The sequence below is a fragment of the Lasioglossum baleicum genome, chromosome 12, assembly GCF_051020765.1.
Source record: "Lasioglossum baleicum chromosome 12, iyLasBale1, whole genome shotgun sequence".
NCBI classification, from domain to species: Eukaryota; Metazoa; Arthropoda; class Insecta; order Hymenoptera; family Halictidae; genus Lasioglossum; species Lasioglossum baleicum.
Window position 1 is genome coordinate 6,976,120 of NC_134940.1, and position 19,831 is coordinate 6,995,950.

A 19,831-nucleotide genomic window follows, 5' to 3' on the forward strand; every position below is an offset into this window, starting at 1 on the left:
TTTTGGAAACGGACGTCCTCTAAACTTCGTTCGGATTAAGAGGAGCTCGCCAGCAATGGTGGAAAGACTAGAATGCGTTTTAGGGGCCGATGCATGATCCTGTCCGAATTCTCAAGATTATTCCTACCGGCCGGGATAGCACGTTATCCCCCATAAAGTGATTTGCACGTTTCCCATCTAATGTTGGACAGCTTTCGAGGGAATCCCTTGTGGAATATTGAATCGTCTTCAAACTTCGGTTCCTCGAAGAATCGCAATTAAAACGCTTTACGCGCCGCCGTCGCCGAGGTTCTTTCCGCGAATAGGAATAATAAATCGAGAAAATGGATTGTGAATTTAGTCCTCCAATCTATCCTCGAATTAGGTCGGTGTCGGGCCTTCCGTCCGTAGGAAATGCTAATTAAATCGTAATCAGAATTTTGCTCGGATATTGCATTTGTTTGCGACACTTTTCTGCGCCCGACGAATCATTTAGGCGAACCGATGCGTTCTTAAATTGAATTCCTACGGTATTTTAGAGAAATCCATTTTTATAGGATAACTTCGTAAGATTTTATTAATATTGCAAAAGGTAGAGGCTAGACGTTCCATTCTTCCAATAGCTCGAACAGGTTGAAAATAGGTTGACGATTTAAAATCTTTTGCTATTTCAAGTTGCAGACAGTGATCCTGGTATAAATGCATGAAATCCGTCGAAAGGTAATACTTAATTACTCTGTAATATTTCATGAACCTCGTGCAATCTTCTGCTGTATTTAACTCTCATTTTAAACCTCAGCACTCGAGTGGTGACCCAGTGTCGCCACTAAAAAATGCTGTAAACAGGTATTATATCAATTCCATATCTACAAAAAGAACAAAATTCGAATAGAACGGAATTATTTTAGGTCGGAAGAAATGTTTAATTTTCGAATTAAAATAGCTTCGAATGCAAAGGGTTAATATCACCGTGAGAAACCAGAATCATTGATTAATTATCCATAAAATAAATTCCTGAAAACATAGTACCGCCTTAGTAATGATAAGCAAGCTACGGTTTTAGTCACGGTTGTTAGAATTGTTAGAAATTTGTTGAAATCTGTCGGTTGAATGTTAATTGTGTCCGAAGACAAAAGCCAATGCAATTAGCGAAGCAACAGGAACGATTGTTATCTTCGCAGGTAGAAAAATTTCGCGTGTATAGAGGCAGTCGTTCGCCGGGTGTTATGGCCGTTTTGCAAAAATGAACTGCGATTACATGGTAACAAGCGCTCGCCTCGAACGCCACATCCGGTCATTAGATTTCGCGGATCAAGCCCGTTACGTTTCATTCAAGACTTAACACTGATTCGAACAAAAAGTTATTCTTTCAAATCGGCTTTCCAGCGCGGCAACGACGTGTTCCGCATCTCGTTAACGAGCACCGGGGAACTTTAGCATGAATCCGATCGGGTTAGTCGCGCGACCGCTTGCGAAACAAATAATTAGTCAGCCAACGGCATTGTCAATAAGTTTCTTCGAGGTTTCGCTTTCATCTTGCAACTCACTTCTATGTCATTAAAGTCAAGAACCTCTAAACCGCTCGTCGTCGTATCGAGAGCATGATCGCCTGAGCCGCTCCCCTCACTGCTGTTGAACTATAAAAGAAATTTTCGTTAGCGTAATTTCTGACTAACTTTTGTCTCGTTGCGAATGAAAGTATTCGTTATTATTTTAATATTATCCCCGTGATTTTGGCATTTTTAGCTGAGGAAATCAGGAATGTTTTAACTTTTTCTTAAAAAAATTTCCAAAAATTGCCGAAAATCCACGTTTCAATCTTAGAAATTCACTGGTGCAAAAGTTATGCGTGTTTAAAGCTCGCCGATCTTCACAGATAAGGACGCCCCCATGTCCTAACATTTAAAATTGGATTTTTGGCATTTTCTCGACAAAATCTATAGGACTACATACAAAAAAGTTAAAAACTTCTGGTTTTCTCAGGTGAACTTCAGCCCAAAAAGGATTTGTATTAATTCTTTCCTGTAACATACACTCCCGTCCATAAGTCACCGGACACTTATTCAAATTTGGATGCAGACGATTTTTTAAAAATGGTACTTGGTAATTTTTTCTGAATTTTAATCATTATTCTTATATTTTCTAATTTTTAAAATTTATGTGGGGCGATTGTTTTCTAATTTCGCCTCTAGAGTTGTTCGTAATCATCCCACAATTTCTGAATCTCTTTTTCTCAACATTTATTCAAATAGTACATGTATATATTTAATTTCGCATTCAAATGTTATCGTATAATAGCTACATCTAATCAAAATGAAACAATAGAATCAAGCTGCGAGCTTGTATTCTGTAATTACCATTTCGTCGGAGATAAGCAAGTGTCCGGTGATTTATGGACGGCAGTGCAATCTACGAAAATTATAATTGAATTAATAAAAAGTATTATCCAATACAGTAACGAGAACGCTCGAAGGTATCTTGTGATATGATCAGCGACGTATTAGCGACGTATTAGAAACGTATTAACGAGACATTCGTCAAACATGTTTATAATGTTTCAGCTTGCATTTTCCATGACTGAAAGCTTGGATAAGCGGTTCGAAACGAAATATAGCATTAATGGTAGAGTATCCTAATGAATATGTACACGCATCACGACACAATATGTTTCATCAGCGATATTAAAAGGCGTACTTAATTATTCCTGATATCCTGGTATACAGAAGCCATTATGTCCGCTGTACATGGAACATAATACGATAGGATTTACATAACGCAAAACACAGGAGTCAAGGTACACACATAGTGGTGAATTAAACGGGTGTAAACGTTCGCGCGATACATAGTGAAATAATCTGATCCACCACTATGGGAGAAAATCAGCGTGGCACGTTGTTACCGCCGTTTGGAATTGACTTCGTCGATATCTACGGCGACGTATTTAGTCAAAAATCCATTTTCGCTTGTTACGGAATTTGTTGATGGTTCAATGATATTTCCGTTATCTGTTCAGATTTATACGAGAAACCGTTCGATTATTAGGTATTATGGGATCTGCAAAATTCCCGGGCCAATTTCATGTAATTTATAAACGCAATCGCAATTTGCGAATAAGTGCCGGAAATTGTAATAACCAGATCGTATAATTACATTTGAATTGGAATGATCATATTATTTTACGGAAATGCAAGCGAAACTACGTTTGAGTTTCTTTGGGAAGCCTGGATAAAACAGACGGCGATTGTGTGCAAATACTGAACTTCCATCTAATTTAATACTCTTCTTCTATTCTCTTCAAGAGAATCAATATAATTTGTAATCATATAAATTTTTCACATATTCGTATAAACAGATATAGTCAAATCCGTCGCGTCCTTCTGATTTATAATTATCGTCCTATTAGTATATGCTCACTATTGCTCACACTGAGCGGTCGCGAATAATAAACAAACCAACAATAAATATGAGATAAACAAATACCGCTCGATATTACGTGTGAAATTCCGTCGTATTTCAAGAGAATCGCACGGTAAATGTGAACGGAATTTAAGTAAATTTAATTACGGGCTTTGCAGAAGTGATTCGACGCGATGAACGTGTTTGGTTGAATTCGCAGTATAAAAAAATTCGCGGGAAAGTCAAACGTCCGATTGAAATTAGAAAACAATCCAATTAAGTGTGTGGCATGTGTGTGTGTGTGTGTGAGAGAGAGAGAGCGTGTGCTCGTACGCGTGTATAATGCACTTTACATTGCATTAAAGCGTGCTCGCTGTCACCACTCGCGCATTTGTACACACACGCACAGAGAGGCCGGGCGAGCTTAATTAATCTCATTTCAGCGATTTCAGATCTGGCGTGAGCCCTTTTCAATTATTCAAATACCGAAGATCCAGCATCAATTCCGCGTGCAGCTTCGCACAGACGGCTTTAAACGGTAGTTTGTTCAATCTCGTAGACTAAAATTCATTAATACCTTACGAAACCCGCTGCTCGAATTTCGATTATTCAATACACTGTGCCATGCATATTTATTCGGCTGATAGTCGAAGGATCGTCCAACACTGTGGAAAGAAATCTATAGGAATTGTTTTCTTCTTCTGTTAACAGAATCTCGTGTTGGAGCTTTGAGAACACATTTGCGAGACACAATAATCGTTGGAAAACCATCCTGATTTCTTTCTTGTTTTTTTGGTTTCAGAAAATCATGTTGAGCGGAACGTCTGGAGCTGTCTCTCCGATTCAGAATAAGTCGACGTTGGAATTTCCTCTTTCGTTTTCCTTTGCTTCTACTTTGTATGAATTTCAAATACAGTTTTAACTTTAATGCTTCCGAAATCCGGGTTTTCAATTTCAATCGATTTATGCTGGAACAATTCTGTAGACTGTAGTAACGTTACGATGCGATATCTCTGCTCAATGCACTTTTACGAAATTGTACGATTGTTATGTAAATCTGAATTTCGCGTTGCGATTAAAAAAAAAATTAATTATTAGCACAATTATAAACTACTCAATGTGCACAGACTTGATCGAGACGCAACGAAACGAAATTCTAGCACATCAATGTATGTATCTCTATTTCTAAGTAGCTGGTGTAGTTAATTTTTAAGTATCAGGAAATTTTTCAAATCGCACATCGAGCTAGTGCAGCATTTATGAACTACTTATGCAAGCTTTTGCATATAAATTGCGCACGAATTTGCTTACTCCGGTTAATGAAAATCGATTAATTTTTATGCGCAGATAATGCCGAGAGTAATTATTTAGCGCCACGATCTGTCGTATTACTGACCTCCACTGCTTTATTTATGAGTGCTGGTTTGTACTGCGCAGCTTGTTAAAATGGCGTATCCTAATGGAAACTTGTTTCCGAGTTCAATGTAATTAAATGTGTGCAGTGGTGAAGGAAATACAATTTAATTGTGAAAATTGTCTTCTAAGGCTTAATTCGGTATTTGCAGACAGTACGACAAATAGAAAATTGAGTGTCACAGTTAACAACTATTTAATACGAATTTTGAAATCATATTTGTACATGAATGTTTAAAGTGATATTAAAATTGACTGTGTCAAACGTTAACATTCAAATGGATTATATTTATAATCATCCTTATGAAGAAATTCAGAAATTTCGTTATTATTCACGATTAATGTGTAATTTATTTTACGATCAAGAACGACTTTAACAAAATTTAGCAGCAGAGGACGAACGTATTTCACGTGCTACAAGTTATAAGACACATTTCGACCTGCGGTTAGTTTCAAAAATGTTGGAAACATTTCGTTTCCCGAAAGTTAGAGATTCGTTCAGAAAAGTTCATGTCGCCCAGAAAAGCTGTTCAGCAAAACTATCCTTAACTACCGCAGGTACTTAAAACAAAAAAGGACGAAAACATTTTTTGAAAATACTCATAGGCAGAATGTATTAAACCTTGTTTTCAACGGCGGACTCGATTCATTAGAAAACTTTAAAAATTGTAAAACATTCTATAATTTGTACAATGCCGCCAAGTGAATCGAAGAATCACTATACACTCTTTACCTATACAGTGACAGTAATAATTAGACTGCGGATTTTATGCATTTATGACAAAAATGGCTAAGCACCATTTAAAGCAGTGGACATATTAAAAAGATTTAAAGACATAAGCGTATTGGATCCAGTTTAATTAGATAATTAAACGAATAAAGAAATGTTTATTTCGCTCTTGTGTTTTTCAATCAATGCAAACAATTTTTATTTTGCATAAAGATCCGCAGCCTAGTAGTAAATTTATCATGCTTAAACAACCATCCGATCTTCAACGTTAATAAAAATGTATTAAACTTTGGTTTGAACAAACCATGAAACACGCGAGGACAGTTTAATGAAAGGATTTATACATTTATTTCTGAATACCATTTAATTAATAAATATATCTACACGAACGTGGAATTAATGCGCATATTTTCTGCCTGCTAACTTTAATCCATTAAAGCGAGAATTACGTTATTAAATTTATTTATAACGAAGCTAAATGAAAATATTACATTTAAGAGCTTCTTCATCCTCTTTTCATTTCACGAATCTCTGTTTGTGTTTGATTCTCGGCACTGCGTCATAAATAATTTGTGCCACCACCGTGATGTGGAACATTTCAATTCTGATTGGAATAGATTTGTCTAGTTTTGTATTCGATCGAGATTTCACATCTTGTATCAATCTGTGTTCCAATATCCCGGTTAATCCTAAAACTTAATCCGGGCTAGAATCTGTGTACACGGATCGATCGATGCGGTTCATAGAATTTTCACGTTTTAATTGCTGAATTCTTTTATTCGTACATGCTTCTAGTATCTAGAACAATGATTATACAGGCCCGAGAATCAAGAAAACATTTTTTCAAATGGTGAATTTACACGTTTTCGATCGTTGCCTCTGAGTTACGTGAACCATGCGCATAAAATACGTATATATTTAATCATGTTTAATCGTATATGTACATGATCTTGATATTCCTAAAAAAGTTGATATTTTCTCAAAATTTTCAAACTTTGGGCTCAATGCGCGACCTGAAGGCATCGTCGCACAGCTTTGGGATTTTGATCCTGTCATTGGGGCCTCGAACCACAACTTTATGGGGTTTTCGATTTCGAAAAATTGTTTTTTCGACGTGGTCTATTATACAGCTCGAAGAGCATTTTTATTATTTCGCATAAAGATCCGCTGTAATATCTGTGGTTGTCAGGAAGAACGCCGTATGCCACATACTTTTACTTTGGAGATGTTGCCATTTAAAGTTTTCATCACTGCTTCGACGTAGGAGACCGGTTAAATTGCATTATGTTTTTGAGCCTTTAGAATTTATTTTCATGACTTTTTTCTGGTAAATACGTAAATCCTATACTGCTAAGTTCAATTAATGCATAAACTCGAATTTTTTGAAATTGTGACATGCGGCATTTTTCCTGACAACTACAGATATTAGATGATTGCATAAGTTCGTGTTCGATTTTCATAGATCATTCTTTTCTAATTGTAAAAAAGAATGATGACTATTTAATTGATTAATAATGCTGCATTCTTTAAAAAAATTTAACTTTATTATTAAATCGGGCACGAACTTGTGCAATTATCTGATAGATTGCCTCGCCAACGAGAATGCATTCTCATTGAATTGTATAAATTGATTCAGGGCAAAATGTTTATTTTTACGTAGATAATTTAATCTCTTTGGGAAAAACACCGCAGTGAAACGTACACCCGCGGTAACCCTAATTGTCTAACGAACGGTGTGCTCTCCACCGAAAATTCGCGGTGGTTCTACGGTGTTGTTTTAAATGTTTTCAAAGTTTTCATACGGCGGCGATACTTTATCGATTACGACTGGCGCGACCTGCTTTTTTCGGAATTACCTCCGGATATCGAAAAGCCGTACCTTTGAGTGCTTCGCTCTCGGCGCAGGAGAGCATTCTCGACCCCGATCTATCACAGGGACCTCCAAAATATTCGACGGGGCTGCTGCCGCGCCGCGTCAAGACAAAATATCAGTCGCGCGATTTTCACGGAACAAGTCAACGAGAGAGGGCGCGGATGCATTCGTCAGACAATATTTCGTCGCACAAGGGAACACGGTCCCAGGGACTTGAGATTTTTCATGCGGAAAACTTGCCTTTTCTCTGTTCAACTTCCACGCGTTTCGCCGAATTCCCTATTTTTATCGGATTCACCTTTCGCGTCGGGCAAAAACCGCAATGCGAACCCAGATAAAAGTGTTTGCACAAAGAGAGACGATTCTTTGCGATTCCGCTTTTGCTTCCAATTAAGTGGGATTCTCGTGCCAGTGTAAAAGTAGGTGCTTTTTGAGAGAGCTGTTTTCGAAATTTTCGAACGGGCTGCAGATCAGATACAAGAAATACCATTGTCATTTAAACCGTATTTCTTAGCATCGACTTGGTAAATTTTTCTTCTACATAAAGACTCCTCCAAACAGTTGATGTTAATTACTCGCGGTACAGTTTGCAAAACGTCGCGCGATCTACATAAAAATTTCCGCGGCGTTTGTCGCCTCGGGCAATTCAAAGAATATTCTTTTGTCTATTCGTCAGCGTGTTAAAATATTTGCATTCTATTTTCTGCGGCAGGAAAGTTCAGCACGCGAATTCATTTCTCGGTAACCAGGTCGAAGTTGAGACGGAGAATTAAAGCGGCGGTGGAAGGTGCACCGGAAGAATTTCACTTTATTTCGTTTGCAACGATTTGAAAGAAGCGCGTGTAGATTAGTGAGAAACAACCGCGTGGCGACAGAGAAAAGTCGGTAAAAATGCGCATACTTTACCCTTAAATTTTATTAGAAATTTTACCTTGTTTCTTTTTTAAAGAAATTTTATTTTGTATTCGTAAGACATCATTCTTCCACAAAATGCTTACACATATTATTATTTCATGATAAATTTTGAATGCTATTAAAATAAAGTATAAGTTTGTAAAAAAATTATATAGTTCTCAATCATTTCATTAAAAATCTTTCTTTGAAGCATTCTTTAAAATTTAACCATTGAATTTTGTTTTCAAACCGGGCACGAACCTCTGCAATCATCTGATATGATACCGCAGTTACCCTGAATGAAATTCGAAGCTGTTATTTCTGTAATTTGTGAAGTCGTCTGACAATTGCGTCGAGTAGAACAATTTAAGGATGCGCACGAATTCGAAGGAGGAGTTAAGTCATCGTTGGCGATTAACAGGCTAAAGTATTAACTTTTAAAGGACGTTTCGCGAACGATAGCATGACAAACTTGACTGGGCTCAACGAGGGCAGCTTAGTCTTCTACGGGAAAGCTCGGGGCTTAGTCTTTCTAGGGTTAATAGTTTGTAGAAGAGGAAGATGCTGCTGGGAAAAGTTGTTCTCGGCGAAACACTTTCTATACATAATAATGTACACTAGTGTCACGATAAACGCTATAGAAAGAGGGGAGGTGCACAATTTCCCGGGGAATCTATCGGTAGACTATAATAACATACTTATTAGAGAGAGCTGTAGTTCGACCTACACTTTGCAGAATCATCTTTGTGCATGCTCGCGGCGAGCCAACCAACGAGAGTGGTCGTACGTTTCGCGAGCGTTAAATAGAAAAGCAAACTGAAAAATCGACTCGTTTCTCTCACCTGGTGCCACCGTAGAACCGCCATAACCTTCGTGGTTATGGTCGTCGTGGGTTATTCCGTTGGCGCACGTCGCGCGAATTATCACCACTTCGCGGAAACGTTCGAAAACGCGTGTACACGCGCGCGTCCTCTCCCTTCGAATTCACGATCCCGTGTGTTTCGAGCAACGATACTTTTCTTTCCGCGAGAAGCAGGGCCGATGGAAGTTGGAACATTACCGCGAACTGCGCCCCTCAATTCGCCATCTTTAGGTGCTCCTGTACTCGCGTTTGCAAACTCGCTACCAGGCGTAACCCTGTTACCACTTTTATCTTGCTATCGTTTATAATATACTCGAAAATAACGCTGCCCCCGTTTCTCTATCTCGAGGAGCGCGTTAAGTAGTCTGTTTCATGGTGTCGGCGCTGACTGGTGAGAAAACTGAATTTTACGTGGGGATGGAAAAAGTGGAATAATGTTTTTTTTCGTGGCTGACGAATAGAATAAATACAAATTGTCATAAATAATGATCAAGCACGGTCCTGTCGATCAGTTCGCTGACTAATCGCAGCAATTTTCCAAATTTTCTAATGAGTTTTTAATCATTGTATCGAGCGTAAATTACTCGAGATTTCCCGATAATTTGTTGCCCAATCGGCTATGGTTCATTGACAACACATTGAATAATGATAAGTTATGATCTATTAATATCTCCTGATCTAATAACAAACTCCGCGCTACTAACAAATTATGGATTATTAATAAACAATATACCCGACAAACTGTGGTCCCCTGATAAACCCCTAATGCATCAATAATGCCACGGTTCATGCATAAGCCAACGCTTATTAATAACGCGATTTTAAGCGTAGTCAAAAAATTATGATCATCCTACAAACGATTTATCGATCGCTTCAAACTTAATGAGATACTGCGTTGAATTAATGATTGACAGATTTTGGATATTTATGCGAACTCTTTGCAAGCTAATTTATGGAAGGAAAAATTATAATTTAAAATTTATAGTCGACTAACATCACTGTTAACATCGCAAATGTTGCTATCATTAACACCGTTACAATAATCACGTTTTTTTTTCTAGTTAAGGGTTGCTAAATAAATCCACGAATCTGTAAATGTTCATACTTGAATAATTAACACTTCGTTGGTAGAAACTAAACCGTTTGCGATCCTTAAATGGCTCATGATATGACAAATATACATATACGTACAAACTAAATAAATGTGTTATCGCGTCGAGTGGTGGTTTAAAAACAGAAATTTTTAATTGGAAGCTAACCGAGTTTCACCTTTGTTCTAGAAAAGTATCTTCGAATAGAAATCTTTAAATATTAAAAACATCGAAACTTCAAACAGATTGATGAACAAAATTTCTACAAATTACCTTTGTCACAATGCAATAGTCACAAAGCCGTAATTTGCTAAACAATCGTGACTTTCTATGCACCACAAGAGTTCAAACGAAATGTTGATTTTCGGTTTAACTCACGGGGCTTCATAAATTGATATTTAGGAGTGGACAACAAACAATATGCAGAGATCGCTGTCGAGCGATTCTCGTGGAACAGGTCTCTATATCTACGGGATTGTAGAACTAATCGAATTGCTCTTTCAGCTTGTAGATGAACTATTCGGACTTTTGTTTCCGACATATCAACGACGAGAGCTCGATTTGTTTATTTGCTTCGGGGGATCAAGCATCGGCCACAATGGGGAGACCAGGCATTCAGGGATCTATGAAATTGGAGAGTGTTTGTGGACAAATTTTCTTCACTCAGATTTTCTAACAAAAGGAGAAACAAACGTCAATTTACTTGCGTATCTATAAACGACAGTGAAAGAATCATTATCTGAAATAAAGTTCCTTCTTGTCGTTAAACCCTTGATTTTAAACAAAGTCTAACAAATATGAACGTTACGCCTTTCTTTTTAAATGAAATAAAATTTGATTCGTTTGTAATCAATATTTAAGCATGAAAATAAATGTAGCCGTAGAAAAGATATAAATTTTCTTTTCTCTTCTACGACATTTTTTGGGACAAAGATGTTTTAATCGCCCTAGAGAAATAATATGAATTTCCGAATAATAAAACACAGTTTTCTTTCAGTCGGTGCTTTTACTATAGATGATACTAACTTGTCAGGTTTTTAGATGTGCAGAAATTGAGATCCACCCAGTATGCTCCGGTTGGATTGCGAAAAAGCCAGTCAAATGCAGGATTGATTGGGATATTCGTTCGTGATAACGAAAAATTTATCGCAGTAATACGACGTCGAGAGGTATAAGGGATTCAGGAAGTTTGTATAATGATCGTCATTATTCTCTGGAGAGCAACGGAACACTCTTCCCTGACTTTTTTACTCCTCTGTCTTTTCTCGTTCGCGATCTTCCCGGGTGTCTTTTTTCTCGTTCGTCTTCGAGCACGTATTTAACGCCCCATGAAATTAAAACCCTCGACACCTTCGGATGGAGGGGAACAAGAAACGCGAACTTTGGCTCTAGCTCGCCCCGAGACTATGAGTTTCATCGGGCCTCTTTTGTTCCGTCCCGGCTCGTTTTCTTATTTTTCCAACGACTTGTAAGTCCGGAACCAATCCACTCGATACGTGTCAGCTATAACTTCCGAACGAAATCATTACGGAAAGTTTAAATGATGTTACACTTACCGCCGCGCCGCTCTCTTATTTATTATGGAGAACCTTCTCGAAGCTTCCCCAACTTAATTTCAATACTTATACCTTTCAAGATTTTCATCATTGAATTTTATGGTTAAATCGACTTCGATGTGTTTAATAAAATGCAAAAATTGGAACATACATGTTGTGCATATGCATATGCATTTTCTGATGAGAAAGCAGAAACTATTATTTTCGGAAATTTTCGGTAAACCAAATTTCCGCATAATACTCTTCAAGATATTCATAATTGAATTTTATGGTTAAATCGACTTTTCGATATGTTTGATAAAATGATCTATTGCCTCATGATATGCACGATATATCTATTTTAATTTTTACATTTTATTAAAGTGTCCCGAGCGAGCACTTTCATCAAAAAGCAGGAACTATTAATTTTGGCAATTTATACAGGCTGAGTCACCTAACGTTGCCACCTCAAATATCTTTCTGGTTTTTAAAGATACGTCAAATGTCTGAAGGACAAAGTTGAATGGTAAAATGAGGCTCATACGACACGAAAAAAATTTTTGTTTTTATGTAATCTGTTTGGTATCCTATGAGCCCCATTTTACCACTCAACTTTGCCCTTCAGACATTTTATGCAACGTTAGGTGACTCACCCTGTATATTACAATTAATAGTTTTGTTTAGACGGAACAGATGCCTGGAAATCCGTATCAATTATACGACCAGCGGAATAGCGAAATTGGAGACGAGTATAATTTAATTACGAACGGCATTTCGTGTTTTTAATGGAGATTCTAAAACGCGTTCCCGCGAGGTATAGAATACGCCACAATAATTCAAACGCCGTTTCTCTCGTTATTGTGTACGTACATACATTCCGGCTGTTATTACATTCTAAAAGGAACGATTTAATCTCGACATATTTCGACGTCTTGCGCTTGACATTGCTGCACTCTGGTTACCGAGCGTTCGCAACACGTGCACGTCACTCGTAACAGTACAAGTATAATCTTTATAAATCCACGTGAACCCTGAATTCGCGGAATCAACCCACACAGCAGTGTTATTCTGTGCACCGTTCAACAACTCGCTGTGTGTCTCTTTCTCAATATTCTGTAATTATTTTCTCGAGTGACGTCGACGGGTTATTAAACTGTGTAATTAAATTCGAACGAAAATCTCTTTCTCTTAATCTCTGTGTATCGATATTTACTTTTCTCAATTTTATAAATAATACAGAGTTACGCGGAACAATTCGGATAATTTCCATTTTGTTATAAATAGACTGCGGATGTTTATGCAATTTTCAATGTTTTTAGAGAAATTTTAAGAAAGTGGGGCCGAATCAAATCCTATTTTCATCGACAATAGCATTTGTAGATCGAAAATAAATAAAAATCATACTAAATCCTGTTAGTTTGATACTCCAGTATTGTTTGCAAATCTTTAAAAACGATAAATGCATAAAGATCCGCAGTCTAGTCATAAAGATCTGTATGATTTCATTATTTCCGGTTTTACAGATGATGGTTTTAATGAAAATTTGAACGTGATTAAAACAGTTAACATACGAACCCGAAAGCAACATGACTATACACTATACAGACTGGAGTGCACGGTGAGTGAAACTATTTTTCTCCGGACTGAGGTCGCGTTAAAACAGAACCGTCGTTTATTTCCGACGGAATTCTGCTAAAGAGGTACCATTTGCTAAACCAGAAACGAATTTAAATTCTAACGAAAGATACATGTTCCCGTTCTTAATCAGACCCGAGATAAGTATTGTTATCGGGAATTCGTATCAGGGAAAGCAGCTCCGTGGACCGCAGCAAATTATCGTGGAAAGCGTCGCCATGTCCCGCATAGAACCGCTTAGAGGACCAAAAAGGACTTTTCCCACTATTTCTCCGGCGGAAACAGAAAAAGAAGATGATCCTCGGGGCGTATCTCCAGGCAGGGACAGTTTCAATGGAATCCGGAATAAATTCGACTAATTTATCGAGCGCTATACGGTGCTGCGAAAGTCAGATCGCTCCTTGTGATCAATTATTATTTTGGAAATTATGCAGAGGATTTTCTTTTTATCTAAGCACTGTAAACACTTCTGGGTGTATTTCGCTTTACAAGAATAATTAGAATGTGTGTTAAACAACAATAATTACAATGTAAATACAAAGACAAGCTTCAATGAAAGATTTTCATTGAATTTTTCACTTTCATTGAAAGGATTTATCTTGGCAGATATTATTATTGTTTGTGGTTCAGATTGCGTTTCAGACGTGTTGCTAATTCCACAGAACGTGTAAGGAATACAAAAGAAAATTGTGTACGGCGTGCTGCCGCCTCGAGGAGCAAAAATCACGTGCGAGAAAGATACATATGAATTTCGTGCTGGTACTTGGTGTCATGCAGGTCGAATGGAGTTAATAATCTCTGCGCCCCCTGACCAATTTAAATTTCCGTACGTGTATTCTAACGCAGTTTATAACAACTCTGTTGCATAACATTTTTGTCCAGCTTTTCACCCGTTATTGTAACTTTTGTACTTTCACATGCAACCAAATGAAAGTTTGTTATATTGTCACATTGATGCTAGTCGTGTAATAATATTTTACGTTTTCTCTTCGTTTAATTACTGTCTGAACATAGTAATCTTTTAAATTGTCATTTTTAATTCACTTAACTACTTGATTATATTCCCACCACGAACTTAATGCTTCCGGGAGTGCGAGTTCCCTCGATCTCATCAAAGGGAAGACTTACCTACCAAAGAAAATTATAATTGGCATGAAAACACTCTCGGTTGAAACGAAATAATTTCTTCCTTGATATTAATGCGACACTACCTACGAAACGTACATGTAGGACGTAATTTTCATTTTACAGAGGAGAACAGAGTCTAAGCTGGGTACCGACTGCATTTTAATGGCAACTCATTTATCTTAATTTTAAATCTGCCCCATTTTTTGCAGTTTATGAATTTATATGGCGCCGGCCAACAAAAATGTTTAATTTCTTCATAGAGAAAGTACGAAAATCGTAATTAAGGTTAAGTAAAATAATAATACAAATGCTTCGAAGACTACCAGAAAGATTTTTAAAAATCGAAACTTTTTGAACAATCCACCTAAATGTAACCTCATGGAAAATTCACAGTAGATATTGGACTAGCACACTGAAAAGGATTAATCAAAAATTCAAAAGATGCACGAAAAAGCTGGCAGGTTTGTTTTCATTGGAAAATCTCGGTGGCGTGGCCATGACAGTTTCCCGTAACTTCAGCGAAGGGAGCAAAAGTTTAATGTTTCACTCATGCGTGATCCATTCTGTGCTTGCTTTATTGCCCGACCTCCGTTCGCCCGAGGTCTTTAGGTCTGCGAAAGACGTCAATAGCTAGTTTTCAAGCCTCGGAGGCAGGAAAAGTTTGAAGGTCTCCGGGCGTTAACTTTCCTACACACTCGCGAGTTTGTTCGCGTTTTGAACGTCGCTTGAACCTATCATTACTTATTGCGCCTGCTCTTGAAGATTCAAACTGGTAGGCTCTGCATAATTAGCGGATCGTCTTCAAATTGTTATCAGTTCCCCGAATCCTCTGCCGAACTAGGTCTCCTTCAGGCTCGTCTTGAAAAGAAGTTTCTATTCAAGGATCCATAAATTGCTGCACGATGAGGATAAATAAGACTCAACCTAGTACATACACGATAAATAAGTCGGATCCTCTCTATGCTCGAGATAGATATTTTGAATGCAATGTTTTTGGTTTGTTTTCAAATTACTTAAAAGTGGGGCCGAAAAGGATTTTTGGTATTTTTCCCTGAAAAATTATAAGACTGTTCGAGAAACTGTGTCGACACTTGAAATGCTTTATTTTCGGAAGAACAAGATCATTTTTTTAATTTGAAAACATTTTATTTTACTTTATAGATATCGATAATTAAACGAGAAATACATGACTAGACTGCTGTTTATGTAATTTCCAATTGTTGTCGACCAATTTTAAGAAAGTGGAATGGAATAAAATTCTATTTTCAATGAGAACAGCCTTTGTAGATCCGAAACAAATGAAAATTGTACACAATTATATCGTACTTTGTATTCTAGTCTTTTTTGAACATTTTCTCATAAGCCATAAATGCATAAAAATCCGCAGTCTATACATGACTTACTGACGGATAAAATATTAACCCATACACCTCTTAGTTTTAGAGCAGGTTATTAAAATTTGACCATTTAATTCTGCATCGTCCAAGGGGAGATAATGAGATCATAAAAGATTCCCCGAATTCTAGGTTTCACAAGGCTCACAAACAATACCGCAATCTCGTCGGATCTCGTCAATTTGCTTTTGTTTCCTGTCTGTTTCGCCACTCCGAACCACTCAATTTTCACGCCTCGGCCGCGAGATATCGATCGATCCTCACCTAACGATCCACTAATATCTACTCACCGCCTGTTTCTTTCGTCGGAACAAGGGTTAGAGCCTTCTGCCGAATTGCCGGGTTCAAGTTCACATTTGAATTATCGTTATTAGCATGAATTTTCGTGAACACGCCGAGAGACCGTCTATCTCTGTGCTCTCGAGACGAACGAACCTCGCCCGGACCTTTTTCAGCAAATTTCTTAATAGCATCGCGGCGGAATAAAATTTCCTGGATTCCCGGCCCCGTCGCTATTTATATTCGTGTACCTTGCACCTGGCCATGTACGAAAAGTATACGAAGATTCCGCACATCAAAACCTCTCACCTGCGTTTCTCGCTCGCGTAATAATTTCACAATTTGCCGAACGATTTCAGTCATCCGGTTGCCAGCTTCGCGCCAAATGGTCCTCCGAAATAATTTCAATTCTTATTCATTTTTATTTTGGGGATGCAAGATGCTTCCAATATTATCCGGTTCGCTAAATGGTCCTCCGAAATAATTTCAATTCTTACTTATTTCGATTTCATAAATAGTTTAACCTATTGGGGGCTTCAAAAAATATTTCCAATATTTTACTGGGGAAAACTGATTTCAATTCTTATTCATTTTTATTTTGGGGACGCCAAATACTTCCAATTTTCCGGTTTGCGAAATGGTCTTACGAATTAATTTCAATCCTTACCGATTTTTACTTCATAAATAGTTTAACCTATTGAGGGCTTCGAAAAGTATTTCCAAGATTTTACTGGGGAAAACTGATTTCAATTCTTATTCATTTTTATTTTGGGGACGCCAAATACTTCCAATTTTCCGGTTTGCGAAATGGTCTTACGAATTAATTTCAATTCTTACTTATTTTTACTTCATAAATAGTTTAACCTATCGAGGGCTTCGAAAAATATTTCCAATATTTTACTGGGGAAAACTGATTTCAATTCTTAATCATTTTTATTTTGGGGACTCAAGATGCTTCCAATATTTTCCAGTTTCCGAAATGGCCCTACGAAATAATTTCAATTCTTACTTATTTTTACTTCATAAAGAGTTGAACCCTTTTTTGAGAACTTGACAAGATATTTCCAATATTTTCTTGAGGGAAACTAATTTCAATTCTTATTTATTTTTATTTTGGGGACGCAACATATTTCCAATATTTTCCGGTTCGCGAAATGGTCCTACGAAATACTTTCTCAATTCTTATCTTTATTCCGTAAAGAGTTTACCTCTTTGAGGATGAGGACTTCGCAAAATATTTCCAATATGTTCCTGAGGAAAAATAAAAATGTTTTTGAAACATCATTCTTGCTTCAGGACAACTCATGTTCAGATTTATGTACCCGAAAGACATTAGGAGAACGTTCAGTCTCGAGTCCGCATTTGTTATTCTTGACGTGTGGGCGTCCGCGCTGTGGTACAATAAAATTGGTTTTTACGTTTCGAATGCAAAACGTTCTCATGTATTAATTTCAATTTTTCATTTTGCATCACGATACGGAATATGAAATAATACGGGAATTTTATAATGATCCTGCGATATGTAAACTTGCGGAAAGACACCGTTCCACGTGTGTATATCAAATAAACAACATTTCTGCTAAATATTTATAAGCACGTGTACGAATACAATATTCGAAACGCTAAATAAATATTCGGTGTCCCCGCAGCAACACGGTTCAATATTTACCAGCGTTAAACGAAGAGTTTTTGTTTGTATTTGATTCACGCTAATATTTGTTGTAATATCTGGCGACTCATAATTTAAGATCACCGAGAGGTTGTGCGACACATAATTACTTCGCACCTGTATCACTAATTTTTTGAGAGCATGCTGGAAAGTATGTACAAGTTGTCCGCGACTTGCTAAAACCAACAGCAAAGCCAAGAGTGGTGTACAAATGTATATTTTGCAGAAATTTACAAATGTCTACTTCGTTCGAGTGTGTTTCAAAAAGCGTAAACTCGGGGCGAATATTTAACTTGTGCGTTTGTGAAATTCTGAAATTATGTATTGGTTAAATAATTATGTAAAAGTACACAGTAACACCAGCAAATGAAGAACCACGATGAAGAACAGTTAAACCTCAGATAGCGTGACTCGGGTTCATTTTGATCCACTAGTTATAAATGTTCCATCTAAATTCTAATTTTCTACTAGCCAGTTTAAATCATCGGCTATTTGTATTGGCTCTAATCAGAAATTCAAAAATAATGGATACGTAAAAAGTTGAACAAATACCATGAAATTAAGACTAATATTTTACGGCAGCTCTTTACACTTTAACGTTTTATTTTCGTGCATATCACAAATGCGCAAAGCCTGCTTATAAAGTTGCATTTCATTCTGACATAATAAAATTACAGTTCTATCCGGCAGTTACCATGCATTTCGCGGATTTAAGTTATATTCACTGAAAGCCGCAATTAGATTGCATGTAAGTACAATTTCAGTACTACCCAGAGCCATAAATAAATTAGTAAAGTGACCTACTAAAACGTAGGTCAATTAGATTATGTTGGAGTAAATTCCAGAGTGAACGACTGCGTATGGATCACAGTCAGGATCCTAAATAAATCTGGAAATATGTGAGTATTTTGATAATGTTGCTAAGTCTGTGTACAAAATCGATGGGATCTCAGACCGCGGATTCTATGAGAATAGAAAATTGTCGAAACGGTGTAACCCCGAATGAGAACTGGTATAATTTGTTGGTTTAAGTCGCAACTGTTAACCAGGATTACACGCGATATATTAACGATAACGCGGGGCTAATGCATAAGTGACAGCGTGTCTGACAAAAAATTGTGATTTATACTGCAGTTTTCCGTTTCCCTCGGACCAGTTTCCGGCGAGCCCGACCTGAAAGTGCATTTATACTCTCATGTCTGGTGTCATCAAAAGTCTTCCGAGGCTTCTCGAGTATGAGAACTCGGCCACATTCATAACTCTTCCCCCTTCCTTCTCTTTTCCAGTCTTTCTCCCTTCCTTTTTTATTCACTCCGGTTTCGTTCCCGTCTCTATCCGTTCCTTTTGTCTCATCTCTCTCTCCCTTCTTATCTCTCGCCTCAGCTTCGCTCTTTAACCCCGCGCGATCTCTCCGTCACTTTCTCCCACTACTTCCATCTATATGCACCGGGTTCTCCTTGCTCTTTTCCTCGTCGTAGACTTATTTTTTCTTTTACTTACTTCGAGCAGAGGCGCGACGCGCCGCGAAGAGAACCAAGGGAAACTCGTAAGCCGCGGAAGTCGACGGGAAATGATCTTAAGGACGGAAAGAAATGAAGGTGAAAATGTGCGCGCGGTAAGAAGCTCGTTTTCACTTGAATAATTTTCGACGACTGAGTGTTGTCCGTCGGCTTGTTATCGTGTCGCAGATCCGCTCCAAGCGTAATCACCAGATTTTTCCGCGAAATCTACGTTTTTACAGCCACTATGATCGGAACGAATCAGGATTTTAACACATTGTTGACCGGTCACGAGTTAACTCGTGTTTTACGCGGGTGTACGGGGATGTATCGTTGTTTGCGGAATCAGAAAATTGATTGTACACAAAGCTCCATTCGATTCTACACGTCTGTCTTGCATTTATTAATACACGAAAGTTCTTTACATCAATCTTCTTTCGATTTACATACAGAC

General features: G+C 37.6%; 1 protein-coding gene across 4 annotated transcripts in view; it reads right to left on the reverse strand.

The window, feature by feature from the left end:
- Mp (collagen XV/XVIII-type protein multiplexin) overlaps positions 1 to 19,831 on the reverse strand; it is a 295,739-nt gene that overhangs the window by 34,060 nt on the left and 241,848 nt on the right. For all 4 annotated transcript variants that reach the window (XM_076435605.1, XM_076435604.1, XM_076435603.1 and 1 more), the window contains exon 6: positions 1,527 to 1,616. In XM_076435605.1, coding sequence (XP_076291720.1) covers positions 1,527 to 1,616 — 90 coding nt within the window. The remainder of the gene's footprint in view (positions 1 to 1,526; positions 1,617 to 19,831) is intronic.